Source organism: Camelina sativa, chromosome 20 (genome assembly GCF_000633955.1).
Source record: "Camelina sativa cultivar DH55 chromosome 20, Cs, whole genome shotgun sequence".
NCBI lineage: Eukaryota > Viridiplantae > Streptophyta > Magnoliopsida > Brassicales > Brassicaceae > Camelina > Camelina sativa.
The window spans coordinates 16,378,451-16,395,731 of record NC_025704.1 but is presented as its reverse complement, the minus strand read 5'-3'; the positions used below and the strand labels follow the sequence as shown (position 1 = coordinate 16,395,731).

The 17,281-nt window shown below is 32.6% G+C and overlaps 1 protein-coding gene and 1 long non-coding RNA gene across 2 annotated transcripts; both read left to right on the top strand.

Moving 5' to 3' along the window:
- On the top strand, window positions 568-5,872 carry LOC104772579 (cytochrome P450 71B12-like). The gene is made up of 3 exons (XM_010497178.2): window positions 568-741; window positions 4,159-5,039; window positions 5,128-5,872. The coding sequence occupies exons 2-3, from the start codon at window positions 4,167-4,169 to the stop codon at window positions 5,740-5,742; spliced, it is 1,488 nt and encodes a 495-aa protein (XP_010495480.2). The 5' UTR covers window positions 568-741; window positions 4,159-4,166; the 3' UTR covers window positions 5,743-5,872.
- On the top strand, window positions 10,188-12,719 carry LOC104770991. Its single transcript, XR_764688.2, has 2 exons — window positions 10,188-10,245; window positions 12,640-12,719. It is a non-coding gene; the product is annotated as an uncharacterized LOC104770991 (long non-coding RNA).

The following is a 17,281-nucleotide window of genomic DNA, read 5'->3' as shown; positions in this document are numbered from 1 at the left end:
TAACGCTGCCTTCATTAATAATTTGCACCTTCAGTTTTAGCACCATGCATGCTAATATAATAGTTTGTACCTTTCCTTGTACATATATATCTGTACAATTATATATGTCAAAATCAAATGATCATTCTAGATACAATGACTTTTTTTTAATATCACTTTTAGTCTTTACGTATACAGAACATAGGACAATAAGGGATACTTGTCATTTTCTCTCAGAATTTAAAGAGCGAGAAAAGTCATGCTATCATATTAGTCATCTCCATACCATTTTCCCTCTCTGAAATTTGGGCCATCCATAGTTACGAAGTAATGTATTAGAGCCGTGTGGGGTTCAATGTATCTTGTTTGAAATCATGGTACTTTGAACTATTTCGTAGCATTAACCTATATGAGTTTCAATCTTATCGTAGAAAATTCTAACAAAAATTGGGTGGACTTTTGCCCGCGAGAAAAATCTTATTCAAATTTGGATATGTTGAATTTAAAATAAGTTCACAAAATATTTTTAGGAATAGTTTCAGTAGATATTTATTCGGCTTCACTATAAAATGAACGTATCTTCAAAGCATTCCAATTACCCACGTACATAGAAGCAAACCACACAGTCATATATCCTACGCCTCTTCTCAATTCTCACAAGCCACACATACTAATTCACTTCTTCATTCGTAGAAGCAGACAAATTCTCTCCCTCCCTCGCCCAACAGTGTTAACTCCTCCGCCACAAACTTTAAGTTTAAGGTAATTTGTGGATCTCTCTTCAGATATTTTTGATTATATTCTCCTATACTAAGTTTTCACTCGCAATGTATCCCATGACAAATTTTTAGTTATTTTATATTAGATAATAATTTTCAGTTTATTTGGTTTTAGTTTTTAGTTATATAATTTTGTGTCTAATTAATTTATCATTTTGTTTGGAGCAGTGCTACAGCATGAAACATATGTTTTTATTTTTATTTTTTATAATTATAGTTTATAACTTAAAATGTGTTCATTTTTTATATCAAATTTCTTATTGGATAATATATAAAATTTTAGATTTGTTTTTGTTTTGTAGAACAACATATCGATGTATGGTAGAGTTAGGGTATTTTGGTTTCTTAAATGTATATACAAATTAAATATTTTTTGTTTAGAAAATTATTAATCAAAATATGTATACTATTTTGTAGTTTATATAATAAATAAGGATATAATTTGTAACTTAATTAATTTCAAACTATACTCGATATAATATGACATAAATTAATAGTTTTAGTGTTGGTTTAATAATCAAACCCGCCATGCTAGGCCCGTCTCTCAACGGTTTAAAGATTTTAATCCGCAAAAAAACCATCATACGGAATTGCAGAAGTATATAGCATGCCCGCATTCGCCCGACTTGAGTTCACATGACTTGCAACAATTTACTAAATCAATTTTCATATTTGTTATAACGGCATCATCCTTGTAATTTATAAAACTTTTAGAGAAAAAATAATAATGAATATAAATAACAAATAATTTTAAACATCAATACATATATTTTTTAAGAAAAACTTAAATGTTGATAATTGGTTTATATATTTTAAAAATATATTTTAGAATTATAATACTATATATGAGATAGATATGTAATTATACACTATTTATTTTTTCAAAGTATGTGAAGTCCGCAAGATTTACTGAAACACTTTATGATTTTTGGAACCATCTTGTAAAAACTATTTCTTTTAATTGAAACATTTAGATACGCTCTCGCTAGCATTGATTATATTGACTGGCCTCCTAATAATTAATCCGAGATATACCGCATGATAATATTTTTTGTTTAAATATTATTATTTTTAATGTATTTTCAAAAACAAAAATGATCAAATATTTTGTTTTAACTATATTTAATGTCGTTTATAGATTTTACATTATTTTAAGTAATTAAATTGATTTAGATATGAGAAATCTCAGACTATCTTTTATTTGTTATTGATTCACATTAATTTGTTCGTTTTACATATTAGTAAAAATAATAAAATTGATATTTTAAGATTTTAATATAATAAGAAACATCTCATTAATTCTCATTAATATTATTCATTTTTATTATAAGATTTCTTTATTTGTGCTTCTATATATATTTTAAATCTTATTTTAAGCTTTTATAAAATATTTGATTAATTCTAGCAAATAGACATATATTATTAAATTATAACTATTAGACATATAAAATTGAATTTATCATATAAATAAATAATATTCATTTGATGGGGTAGAAAATTTATCATTATTTATGTATTTTATTTAGAATTACAAAGATATTTTTATAATAAAAGAAATATTATTTTTTAAGTTTGTGCAATTTGTTTTTTTATAAAATATTTTCTAATCACAAAATTAAGTATTTTATTAAAGTAATTCATAATTAAATTTCCTTTTAATTATTTAAAATAATTCTTAGTTATTATTGGTAAGATCCATATTAAATGCAGTCGGATATTGGATACTCTAATTGAGTGATCCAATTGAATTTTCATCAATACCAAATTGCTCTTATTAATTTAAAAATTCTTTTTACTGCAATAACTGAATGATAATTAATATAATCTATATTAATATTTTTGAAGTATATTTTGGTTTACGACCTTTAAGTTTTGCTTATTTAGTTTGTTTTATTTATAACATTAACCCCTAACGATTTTTTTAAAATAACATTTCGTAGAAACTCAATTAATTGAACTATTTAAATCGACCTAATTTGATATGTTTATTGCCATAAATAGCTTGATAACATCTATACATTTTGATTTTCCAAAAACAATTATACGCATTAAATTTTTAATCCCAGAAAAATCTTCAAAACTAACTTAATAGATCTTTAGGTACTGTATAATCTCTTAAATTTAAATGACACAGCCGAATTTGAGTAACAAATGATTACAATCACAATAATTATTATAACGTTAATAAAGTTCATAAAAACGGAAACCCAAATTTAGAAACTCAATAATCGGGTATATTTAACTTTAGCATCAAAAAATACATTTAATATAGTATATATCGCGTTAAGAAACTGAATATTATTCTGCGATAATGTTATCAATTCAAATAGGAAAATACTAAAATCTCTCTTTTATTGCTATGGATCGTAAACTCCTTGCTCATCAAACATTTTCAATGTATGAATATCAACTTCACAAACGAAACACAACACCCACAACCAAAACCACTAATATGACGTATTTGAAACACGGGTTAAACTACTAATATGACGATTTATTGTTATATGGCGAGACATGTTATTAACATAACGGTTTGAATTAATATTAGTATAACTATAAAATATTATTAATTCGGTTTTGAAACATGGGTTAAATCTTCATTTAATTATTTGGTCAATACCACTAATATTAGAATATTAGACATATTAAATCAGGTTAATTTAACTAAAATTTTATAAAACAATTAAATCATTGGTAAAATTGTGACTTAATCCGACAATAGCTTATAAATTACATATTTATGTATTTATTGCCCCTATTTTTTTCTAATAATTGACAATTGACAATCCAAACAAAATTATTATTTAACTAAACAAAACAAACTAAATATAAAAAACAAATAAAAATTAAAATGTTATTATTTTAAAAAAAATTGTCTCGCAGTGTACCGCGGGTTAAAATCTAGTTAGATTCATAATTTTGGACAGGTTCTAATTTGTACTTCTTTTTTAATATTATGAAGATATAAATACTAAGATTTACGCCGTAATACACACTAGAACGATTTTAGAGATATAATATTTTAGAGATGACATCCTATTAGTGGCATTTTAAATAAAATTTTATAGATGAAATATTTTTGAAAAGTGGTATCGGAAAAAATGCATTTTTGAAATTCCTCCAAATTTATTTTTATAATATTTTTGGAATTTTTTAGTGATGAAATTGTTTTATAGTGTTTACATAATAATATAGTGTTAGGACCAGAAAAATAAAAAAATTTAGAGTGATTATTAGTTTATCAAATATTTTTTGACAGAGGTTTTACTTGATGTTAGTTAGCCCGGTTCTATATTTTCCATCCATTTAGCATGCTTTTCTTTTGTGGTTAATTGTCCACTTGACATGCTATACTATTTTTTTTTCTCTCAGAAATATAAACATTTCACTTTTTGTGTAGGAAGCAAAATGAGTTTCTGGTGGTATATCATTGCGTTCTTCCTTTCATCTATGTTGATTATAAAGAAGACGAGAGCGAACAAGAAGAATCTACCTCCCGGACCACCAAGACTTCCTATAATTGGCAACTTGCACCAACTAGGATCAAAACCTCATCGTTCGATGTTCAAATTATCCGAAAAATATGGACCCCTAATGTCTCTTAAGTTTGGAAGCGTGTCTACTGTTGTGGCATCTACACCAGAGACTGTGAAGGAAGTCTTAAAAACGTTTGATCTAGAATGTTGTTCGCGACCTTATATGACTTATCCTGCAAGAATGACACACAATTACAAAGATCTTGCCTTTTCTTTCTATAACAAATATTGGAGAGAAGTACGAAAGATGACAGTTGTTGAGCTCTTCACTGCAAGAAGGGTAAAATCATTTCAATATATAAGAGAAGAAGAAGTTTCATCCTTTGTCCAATTCCTCAAAGAGTCTGCTTCGTTGGACAAACCAGTTGACTTCAACCAAAAGTTAGTGAAACTTTCTGGGAATGTGATTTGTAAAGTTGCATTTGGGATAACTCTCACAGAAGGCAAACTTGAGAATACTTTTGAGGAAGTCGTTCAAGGAACCATGGAGGTGCTAGGGAGCTTTGCAGCAGCGGATTACTTCCCAGTTATTGGTAAAATCATCGATAGGGTCACAGGATTACATAGCAAATGTGAGAATGTTTTTAAGGCACTGGATTCATTTTTCGATCAATCTATAAAGCATCACCAAGAAGATGAAAGTATCGATGATGATATCATTGCTTTGCTCCTCAAGATGGAAAGGGGAGAAACTGGGCTGGGAGAGTTTCAACTAACTCGAAACCACCTGAAAGGGATTCTTCTGGTAAGTATTGGGAACCTCTCTATATATCTGATACTTCATTGTTCACATGTTGCCTTAAGTTTAAACTTTGTGTCCTTGATTATTTCAGAACCTTCTTCTTGCGGGAACAGACACTGCTGCCAACACCGTGACATGGGCAATGACACATTTGATTACAAACCCAAGAGTTATGAAGAAGGTGCAAGCGGAAATGAGAGAAGTGATCAAAGACAAAGATGATATCACCGAAGAGGCTATAGAACGACTCGAGTATTTGAAAATGGTCATTAAAGAAACATTTAGGATAAACCCACTTGTGCCAATACTAATCCCAAGAGAGGCTTCAAAAGATCTAAAGATTGGAGGTTATGACATTCCAAAGAAAACATGGATCCATGTCAACATATGGGCTGTTCATCGGAATCCAAATGTTTGGAAAGATCCGGAAGCTTTCATCCCTGAGAGGTTTATGGATAGCGAGATTGACTATAAAGGTCTAAATTTTGAGTTGTTGGCGTTTGGTAGCGGAAGGAGAGTGTGCCCAGGTATAGGAATGGGTATGACTTTGGTACACTTGGCTCTTATCAATCTTCTTTACCGTTTCGACTGGAAGCTTCCTGAAGGAATGAAGATTGAAGATGTTGATCTTGAAGAATCGTATGGACTTGTTAGTCCTAAGAAAACTCCACTTGAGCTTGTCCCCGTCCTTACCCAATGGACTTGAGCTTCACTTCACTTTTTAATTTCATAGTTCAAAATAAATAATGTGAAGATCTTATACCATTACCATATCATAAATAATGTGAAGATCTTATACAATTCCCATATCAATAAAATGTTTCTTCAATCCGAAATCTTGTAGCGTAAACACAACTTCTTTGGGACCATTACTACCGAATCAAATGACAGTACCAAAAAGGTCGGGTATAACTATAGAACACAAGAAAAACAAGAAAAACTCTCAAGAAATATCTCTTCTTATTAATCTCTCTCTTAAGGTAAAAATAACTCAAAACCTTAATCTCCAAATCTCATAAGTTGTGCTACAACCCTAAACATAATTTCCAAAACCTTTTAGGAAAACTAACAAAAGATATGTATATTTAGATTCTCCTAAATATACTTAGCTTGATCCCCAAGCTACTTCAAGCTTTAACAACAATAACAAACCCAAAAAAACAGACATCAACTTATGAGCTTTTACTATAACAGAGTAAAAGTCAGTGTTCTGTTTTGTAGCTTCTTACCGAAGCTAGCAAGACGGTTAACCGAACTAGCCAACTAGGGATATCATAGCAACACAGGATAGAGACGATATCAACAATTCCACTAATTACCAAACAAAACATAACTTTCGCCAGTAACGTCTCCACACTTTTGAGTTTTGAGTTTTATCCATGCACACCCAACGTGTTTAATTAAATTCCATGCTATTGTTTTGTCTTGAAAATTTATATCGCTGCCTTAATTAATACTAGGATTTAACCCACGCAATATTTTTAATTTTAAATTTTATATTGTATTTATTTATTATTTTATTATTGTTTTATTAATTTTAAAAATATAAAATTTTGCAGGTATTTGATATAAGTATTCAAAGTATAAGATTTTTGTAGTGTTTTCAGGGTTTAACCCGTGTGATATATGTATAGTCTAGTAATACATTTATCTCCTGGTACACATCTAAAAGTGTTTAAAAAAAAAACAATTCCACTTAACTCCCTATATGGGATTCATGTCAACCCGTCTCACCAAAATCAAAATAAGTTTTTACGTAAAAAAAATAATCAAGTTTAATTATGTTAATTGTTTTACCAAATTAGTATATTTTTATAGTTTATAATTTTTCATGTCAATATATATAGTTTATGATAATTAATAGAATTTTAATTTTTTTTGGTAATTCCTCAAAAAATAAAAGATAAACCAAATTATATTGGGGGTTTTCAACATATTTAATGTGACATTTTATAATTAGATTTTCAGTTTAGGAAATTTATTAATGTTAATATAATTATGGAGATTGTAAACTTTTGTTATGGAAAATCTGTTGTATATCATTTAAATTTGAGGATTCTAACATCTATGAAAATAGTTTTGGAGATTTAATGGGTTAAAACTTTAATGGGTAGAGTTGCTTTTGGAAAAATTGGAATATATAGATGTTGTTAAGATTTTATGGCAATAAATGTAACAAATGTTGGTCAATTTAAGAAAGTTTAGTATTTGAGTTTCTCTGCAATGTTATTTATGGAATTATTTTAGGGGTTAATATTGTAAAAAAAAATTAAATAAGTAAAACTTAAAGGGAAAATTGATTTTAAAGGACATTTTTTCTACAATTTGTCCCATTATGCCTTCTACGCTAAATTTGCCACTATGCCTATATTACCCTTTTAAAAAATGAAACTAACTTTTAAGCAATTTTAAAATTTCAATCACCTAAAAACAAATTCTAGAAATAAGAAAGAGGTTGCCATAAGGTGTTTTTGATGAAAATTTGGTGTTTTAACATTGAAAAAAATTATTCTGCAACATTTAGAATACATGTTCTACTAATTGTATATATTCTGAAGATATTAGAATATAAATTCTACATACTGTACATGTTCTAAATAATGTAGATTACAGATTCTTCGCACTCTACTTGTTCTGAAAACTTTAGAATAAATATATATTCTAAAACTTTTAGAAGTCGGATTTTGTATCTCTTCTACAGAAATTAGAATATATATTCTACACATAACTCTATATTCTACAAATTTTAGAATTTGTTTTCTACACTTTATACATATTCTACTGAAGTCGGAATATGAAATCTACATTTTATCATGTGTCCTGCGAAAATTAGAACACTAATTCTACACTTTCCTCTATGTTCTTCATAATTTAGAAAGTATATTCTACACTATGTTAGACAAGGAAACTGAATCCAAAATTTAAGGAAAGAAAATATTTATGTAATCCCGAAATTATGCTAATCATATATATTCTTAAGATTACGTTCTAACATGTTTAGAAAACGTGTTCTGAAAACATTAAACACCATTTTTAATCGATTTTGTTCAAGGTTTTTCAACATTTTCCAACCTAAATTTCATTCAAGAGTTCATTTTGCAGTATGTTGCAAATCTATGTAACATGTGGTGTTTGGAGATGTATCGGCCAAAATGAATGGAGATTTATTGTTGATGAAGAAAAACGTGGGAGACTTCTTACTTTTCAGGCCAATTCAACTCTTGAAGAGCTAAAGATGATGGTTTTGGAAGACTATGAAATACAAACAAAATATGGTTTGAGAGAGAGAGAGATACTCGCCGGTGGTGTTGTGTTGGTCGATAATGTCGAGATTTTTGGTAGGTGAGTAGTAAAAAAAAGTAAAACATAAAAGAAGTAAAAATAATATAAGGAAATGGATTATTAAAAAAAAAGGAAGTATTGTTTTGATTAAATATAGGAAGTATACAAAAGAAGAAATACAGAAAAAATTTGATAAGGAAATTTGGTTTTTTCTGTATTTAGGGTATAACTGAGTTTTACTGTATTCTAATACCTATTCTACCAAACTCCAAAAAAAAAGCATAGTGGGACAAATTGAAGCAAAAATGTCCTTTTAAATCAATTTTCCCAAACTTAAAAGGCATAAACCAAAATGTACTTAATAAATGTTAATATAGATTTGCTCCCCCAAATTAAAGGAAAACGCCAAACTAAACCTGCCCCGTGTTAAGATAATAGTTTTTATGTACCTATCCTTGTATATATAATATAGGTAATATAGGTAAAATTGAAAATAAAGGATAAATAATTTAATTATTGTCCATCTATGCATTCTATAAACAAATGTAATATGTTCCTATACTACCCTTTGTTTTGAATTCAACAAATTTTTCCTAAAGAAATTAAGAACAATTCGTAGAAAAATGATGATGAAAGTATAAGGTTTCATAAAACTTTATATGTTGTTTTTGTTAATGTTTTCGATAGATAAAATTTGATCTACAAAGTTTAGAATATATATTCTAATTTTAGAATATGTATTCTACAAACTGTACATGTTCTACGAAAATTAGATTATGTATTCTACAAACTCTACATGTTCTATAAAATTTGATTTAATAATATAAATGCCTATGTCACCAATCTTGTTTATAGAATGCATAGATGGACAATAACTGATTTATTTATCCTTTATTTCCACTTTTCTCTATAATATATATATATATATGTCCAATTGTTTGTCCAAATCAAATGATCATTCTAGGTAAAAAAAATGTATATATATTTTGGGTAAAACTGTTAATTTTAAAAGCATTTTTAGACTTTTACATATAACAACGCATATCAGTTTATAGTAATTAGTAATTAATATACTTGCCATTTTTTCTCTTTATTTAATAACACCATGATGTACATCCATATAGTATTAGTCATGGTTTTTTTTTTCAGCAAAAATGATTTATATTATTAAATGATAATAATCGTTATACAACTGATCTGAAAGCCAAACAGGTGGCGAGAAACAAGCTGAATAGAAAACACCTACATTACAACTATATTTTGCTAAACAATGTGCAGAGTTATTACATTCCCTAGGAGCAAAAACAAATTTAACAGACCTAAATTTGTGAGACCACATCTTGATATCATGAACTATACTATCAATCGATACATCAAAAACTTGATCATTCAAAGCTTTAGTGAGTAGCTCATTGTCACCCTCAAAAATGACATTAGTTAATCCCCTTATCCAACTTTGTTGTATAGCTGCTAATAAACCTTTCGCTTCTGCTTGTAACGGTGACATAAATTATAATATTTTTTGGTTACAATATTTTCGTAGAAAACTCTAACAAAAATGGAGTGGACAAGAAAGATTTTGTGGTTGACATCTAAATAAAATGAAAATATATTTTAGAATTTCAGAGTATGTTGAATAATAACGTGATTGTAAAATAAGTTCATAAAATATTTTGAGAAATAATTTCAGGATATTGTATTAGGCTTCACTGCATTAAAAAAAAAAAAACTATCTTGGAAGCTAGCCTCGTAGTCACATACTTGGAAGCTAACCTCGTATCCATATCTCCTACGTCTCTTCTCAGTTCTCACAAAAATAAATAATAATACTGATTCAGTAATTTACTTCTTCTTCTACCTCGCTCTAAATCTCTCCTCTCCCTCGTCTCACAGTGTAAACTCTTCCGCCACAAACTTTAAGTTTAAGGTATAGTATTGCGTCTCTCTCTCGCTAATGTCTCTGATTATATTCTCTTTTAGATATTCTTATAACTAGATTTTAACCCGTGGTACACCGCGAGATTATGTATTTTTGTATATTTTATATAATTTACTAAAAAAACATTATGTTGGATCAAATATATGTTTTAAACTTTTCTACAATAATATTGAGATATTTGTAATTTTGATTTTCTTTATCTATTTACAAATTATTATTTTCATTTGAAATTTAATTAATCCAAATTCTTTTATTTTGGAAGTAAACATCTGTTAATATGTATAATACTTTGTAGTTAGTATAAAATGATTTAAATTTTGTTCACCAATTTGAAATTAGTTAGTATTGTCTATGAGTATGATGGAGCGGGTTAGTGTTGGTTTTTAACTCCTTTCATATAAAATTAAGTTTTAAAATATTTTGTTTGTGTTTTTAGACCAACCCGCAAAAATATATAAATGTACTAATATTAACCTAATTCCCATCACATACTTATGATTATTTTTAGTCTATGTTTGCACCCGTGGATAAAAAATTTATTATTAAAAAAAATAGTTAGTTTTGTATCCGAGTATGATGTAACGGTTAGTGTTGGTTTTTAACTCCTTTCATATAAAATTAAGTTTTAAAATATTTTGTTTGTATTTTTAAACCAACCCGCAAAAATATATAAGTGTACTAATATTAACCTAATTCTCATCACATTCTTATGGTTATTTTTAGTTTAGGTGTGGACCCGTGAATAATAGAATTTTCCATAAATTATTGTTGCTTTTTTAGTATTGCGCATATGTTAAATTGCTAAAATCTGTATTTACACAGATTTAGTTTTATTATCACAAATTTAGTAATATTATTGATATTACTCATATGACTAAATTTGATGTATTCACTATTTAAATTGTGCAACAGGATATATATATATATATATATATATATATATATATATATATATATATATTTGTATTTGACATCATAACTCTATAAATGACACATTTAAAAATACTGGAGATTTAAAAATACATCATAACTCTTAACGAGACATTTAAAAATATTTACCAATTTGAGAATGGTCAGTAGTACCAACCTTTGATGAAGGTAGTCCGTGTTACAGAATTCCCTGCAAACAAACAAAGTTTTATTTATTCTGAAATCTTGACTTTATTTCAACTAGTTCTTGGATTTACGTTCATGATGAAGGCGTTCTATGTATTGATCTAGAATGCCATCTTTTTCTTGTGGTTCAAGAAACTCATATATACTTTATACTCTATTTATAATAAAATATATACATTTGATAAAATAATTCATAATTAATAAAATATATTTGATCTATATAAAAAGCCATAAGAATTTTTGAGAAATGCTTCTTTTGGTATGCTTTTCTCAAAAATGCTTTTTTTTGTTCATTTTTAAAAATATCACTCGTTAAATCTGAAAATTGTATAAAATTTTATATGGTTTATAAAATATATAGTAAGTACTAGTGGGAGACTCGATCCAAGTATTTATAAAAGTTTATCTAATATTTTATAAGATCTTATAAGGTTTTACAAGATATTTATAAACTATTTGTAAGTTATTTATAATATTTTACACACATATTAAAGTAATGTGTGTATGTTTTTATAAGGTTATACACGTACTTTGATAAATATCTTATTTTTAGAAGCATTTTTGATAACATTTGAGAGAGGTGACATTTTCTTAAAGTGGTATTGAAAAAATAGTATTTTTCGAATTTCCCCTAAAATCATCGTTCCACCTTAAAATTGATATGATATTCATAATTAGATGGAAAATATAAAAACTCATTCTAATTAAATTATAAAAAAGTCAAAATTTTGTTGAATGACACATAATTAATAGTCTATTTATATGTAAAAGGATTGTACAAATTTTAGGGAAAGAAACTTTTTTTTCAATTGAAAAACTAAATGCATTTGATATAGAAGAAATCTTTGTATATAAGATTTAAAAATATTTTAAACTTTGAACTATATATATTTGTGGTCAGTATATTTAATTTATCTATGTGTTTGGTTATTGAGAACCCCTTAAACGAAAAGTGTTTGAAAGAAAGATACTAGAATTAAACAAAAAAACAATCGAACGAATACTATAAAATATTAAAATCAAAATATTTTGTGAAACTAAAAACTAGGCCTCGGCAAAATAAAAGGACCCTTCTACTTCTTTTTTTTTTTGGTTGCCTTGTAACAATCATCATGGTGCTTTGGTGGTTTTAGTTGGCGCGTTTCTATATTTTCAAGATGGCTTTTTTTTTTGGTTAATCGTTCACTTGACATGCTAAGGTTATCAAATATTGAGCTAACTAGAAAGTATTGACTTTTAATATATAAGCTATCTGTTTTTTTGTAGGAAGCAAAATGAGTTTGTGGTATATCATTGTTGCATTCGTATTCTTTGCTTCTCTACTCATTGGGAAGAAGACGAAATGTTGGGATTTCAAGAGAGAAAGCTCTTGACAAAGGAGAGACAACTCCCAATGATTGAATCTCCTTATACCCACAACAAACTAACTCGATCTCAAGGGGAAGAAGAGGTCATCAACTTGTGATGAACTCCCCATAGAATAGCTAGATAGAACCCAAATACTAGAGAGTAAGCGGATTTATGAAGGAGAAGCACTAGTTTGAGACTTATCCTTGTTCTAGTAACACAACACTTAGAGTTTGTGTACTTAGGAGAAGAGGATTAAGAATCAGTAATCTAGGCTATATGAAAGAGTAAATAAGAAGAGTTTAGGTGAGATTTGGGAAGAGAATAGGCTGCCTTAAGGGCAGCCTCTAACCGATATCCCTAAGCTCTCTACATTGCAACTAAGAACATAAACACTTGTGTAGAGAGGAGATCGGATTCTCTTTGTATTGAATAGAATGTGTTGTATTGTGATAGATTACATAGAAGAGAGATTACACATCTTAATATAGGATATGAAAGTGCATATGACCGTTTAGACATAAGAGAGAGGTGAAAGGGACATATAGCCGTTGGGGCACAAGTTGTTGCATAGTGAAAGGGACAGCTCCTTCCTTGGTTGTCTCGCTATGCTTCACCAACCAAGGTCTCACATGCTTTCTTCCTTCCCTTCTTTCCTTTGTGAGACTTCTTCTTGGGCCTCTTCTTCTTATAAGGCTTTTGCTTCACAACTCTTCTCACATTGCACTTATGGCCTTGCTGACCTCTCTCATTCTTCACACGGCCCACACGGCCTTAACGGCCACTCTCATTGTGTTCGCGGCCTTACCAGCCGCTCTCATTGTGCTCACGGCCTTACTGGCCGCTTCTCTTCTTCTTTCACAGCTCGGCCTCACCGGCCTCTCTCTCTCTCTTCTCCTTCTTATATTCTAATACTCCCCCGCACGTTTGATCGCCGGGACACCATGAGGACCAAAGATCAAGCGTGGACTCGTGTCGACTACCTCATTAAAAACCTTAACAAAGAAAACCACTTGGGATAAAACTTTGTTAAGGGAAAAAGAGTATAGCCTTCACTGTCCTTGATGTCTCTTGATCTTGGTTTGTAAAGAACCAGCTCTCTTCTCTTCAGTTCTTTGAACCGCTACACTTCCTTAGCCCTTCTTGTCTTTAACACACTTCGTCCTTGCACTTTTCGAATNTCGGCCTTACCGGCCTCTCCTCTCTCCTCCTTGGTACATTCTAATACTCCCCCGCACGCTTGATCGGTGGGACACCATGGGGACCAAAGATCAAGGGTGGACTAGTGTCATCTACCTCATTAAAAACCTCAACAAAGAAAACCTCTTGGGATAAAACTTTGTTAAGGGAAAAAGAGTGTAGCTTTCACGGTCCTTGATGTCGCAATGATCTTGGTTTGTAAAGAACCAGCTCTCTTCTCTGCTGTCGTTGGACTGCTACACTTTCTTAGCCCTTCTTGCCGTTAACACTTCTCATGATCTCCAATCTTGCACTTTTCAAATTTCTTTGAGGCTCTCATAGTCTCCTTTACCCCTTAAACAAGTGATAAAGAAGAAAAGAATAAGTGTATGCTATGAGGAATATCAAAGAAAATTTTAAAGAAAATGTGACAATTTAAGAGAACATATGAAAGAGTAAAGACTAGTAATAGTGCTAAGATAATGAATTTAAGAAAAAATTAAATAGAGTAGAGTTTAGAGCACAGCCTTTTGGTGTCTTTGATGGAAAAGAAGGAGAGAGTTGATCATTGTTGCGGTTTGAACTCTCCTCTTGAGACCGCTTCTTAAACATGGTTTTAACCATTTTGAGCCTAGAGACCTTGTACACCAACGACCTTAAAGTCTTGTGCACATCCAATCTTTGACACTTATCAAACGTGGGATTGATTCAGCATTTCGCACCAGTTTTCTTCTCCCCTTTTTTTTCATCTACCATAGACCATCTGTAACACCTGCAAACCAAATTTTGGTATTTTGGTAAGGGTGTCGATCGACACCTCCTAGTGAGGCATCGATCGACACCAATTGTGGTCGGTTTGGTCGGTTCAATTTTAATTGTCCGGTTTGCGTGGTTGGTTTAGGGAATCCCTAAATCGAGTTTTAAAGGAAGAAAACGACCTAGGGTCGTGTTGTTTTGTCTTATGCGCCGTTTTTGAGAGAAAACACAAAGAGAGAGTGTTCTTGAGCTATTGGGAAGAGATTGAGAGATTCCTTGCTGTTCTTGGGAGATCCAAGGCTGGGAAGGTGCTAGAAGCTTGCTAGGAGTGAGGGAATTCGTTCTTGTTGGTCAGAATCTTCCTGCAAAGAGGTGAGTGCATGACCATGGCTTATCTAAGCTAAGATCTCTAGATTCTATGTGATTTGGTGCTTATGTGGTTGTTTCTTTGAGTTCTCTATGATATTTCGTTGCTGTCTGGGCTGGGTTTGGCTTCTGGGAGTGCAAGGAGCGGATTGGAGAAGCTTGGAGGCGAGATTCGGAGTTTCTGATCGAGGGAAATCGCTGCTCGGCATCGGTGTCGGTCGACACCAGTTGGGGTGTCGGTCGACACCAACGCGAGGACGGCTCGGGACTTTAGCGAGTGTCGAACGATGCCATGTGGAGGTGTCGGTCGACGCAAACTAGGGTTTTCGGGAGTGTCGGGCAGGGTGTCGGTCGACACCAGTTTGGTGTCGGTCGACACCAGATAGTCAGTGTCGATCGACACCATCTGGTGTCGGTCGACACCCCTTGTTCAGTTACGATGGATGTTGCATGCTATGTATATTGCCTGGTTTGTTTTATTGATTGTTGTTTGTGGCATGTAGAGATCTTATTGCTTGTGTGTATAGCCCAGTAGATGGGAGGATTGCCTCACTGAGTGTTTATCAAATACTCATGCATCTCAATTTGTGTTTGTGGTGCAGGTAAAGGCAAAGTGTGATCGTGGAATCAAAGGCAATGAAGAGGAGGATGTTCTAGGGACTTGATTGTATGGTTATCTGGCATTGTTAGGTTGCTAGAATTGAGTCTTAGAGCATTGTTAGGATTGCTGGTTGTTTGATTTATGCTGTTTGGGATTAATGCTGGATATTACTTATTTGGTTATTGGATATTGTTTTATTGGATATTTATTGGTATGTGGTTCCGCTGTTGGATTGTGAATGTGGTTAGGTGGCTAGTGGGTATGGGACCACTAGTTGTAGTTCTTTAATTATATTATTATTTATTATTTATTTATTAAAAAAAAAAACGGGAAGGGTTGTTTCATTTTGGTATCAGAGCCCTTACGGTTCTAGGACTAGGGTTCATTGTGCTTTTGCTGTTGATGTTTAGGATTCCATGCTATGATTGATTGTGTGAGTCGGTCAATTGAGTGTGGCATGAAGTCCTAGAACATCCTCTTCGAGCCTGTGTTGTGATTCCACGGTAAGTTGTGTTTCTTGTGTATTAGAATTATTGTTTGCTTAGCCTTCTGTTCTTGGATGATACAGATGGTTAGGGGTGAGGATGCTGTTGGTCGCGGTCGTGGTCGTGGGCGTGGTCGTGGTCGGGGTCGGGGACGAGGTCAGGTTCCTGAGGCCAGTGTGAGTGTGACCCAGAGCATGGCCAGTGAGGAGGTGGCGGAGTCACAGGTTCATCCTAGTGTGTCTGGAGACCAGGCTGGTTTGGGTGACGGCAGGGCGGATGGGCCCGGTGTCGGTCACGGTGTTGCCCCGGGTGTGGGGGTTGCAGCGGGAGGTGCTCCAGGCAGGGAGGATGTCTTGATGGACTTGCTAGCTCAGGTTTTGCAGCGACTTCCAGCAGTTGTGCCGCCAGTGGTTGGTGGGCAGGATCCAGTAGTGCCGCCAGTGGTTGGTGGGCAGGATCCGGTAGTGCCGCCCGTGGGTGGTGGGCAGGGTCCAGCGGTGCAGCCTGTGGCGGGTTTGCAGGCAGGTGTGCAGCCGGGGGCCGAGGTTGTGGATGCTCAGTATGTGCGGATGATGGAGCAGCTGCGGCATGTGGGAGCAGGGTATTTCTCAGGAGGTACCGATCCGAGTGTAGCGGATGAGTGGAGAGAGCGGATGGAGGATATTTTCCTTTCGCTTAGGTGTCCCGACCGGTACAGGGTGGATCTGGCAGTGTTTTACTTGTCAGGAGATGCTCGTGTGTGGTGGAGGTCGGTGACAGCACGGAGGGTGCAGAGGGGTATGTCTTGGGGAGATTTTGTGGGGGAGTTTAACTCCAAGTAATTTCCTCAGGAGGCTCTTGATCGTATGGAAGCACGGTTCTTGGGTTTGACTCAGGGGGACCATACAGTGCGGGAGCTGGATGCAGAGTTCAGTCGGCTTGTGGGGTATGCAGGCAGGGCATGGGAGCCAGAGGCGGCTCAGGTGCGGAGGTTTTTGTTGGCTCTGCGGGATGATTTGAGGACTCGGTGCAGAGTGAGGAGCTATGCTACGAGAGCAGAGCTGGTTGAGGTTGCAGCTGGGATAGAGGATGACTTGAGGTCACAGGTGGTTGTGGTCAGTTCTTCGGTGCAGCCACAGCAGTCTCAGCCGCTTTCTGTTCCTAGCAAGGGCGGCAAGCCTGCGCAGGGGCAGAA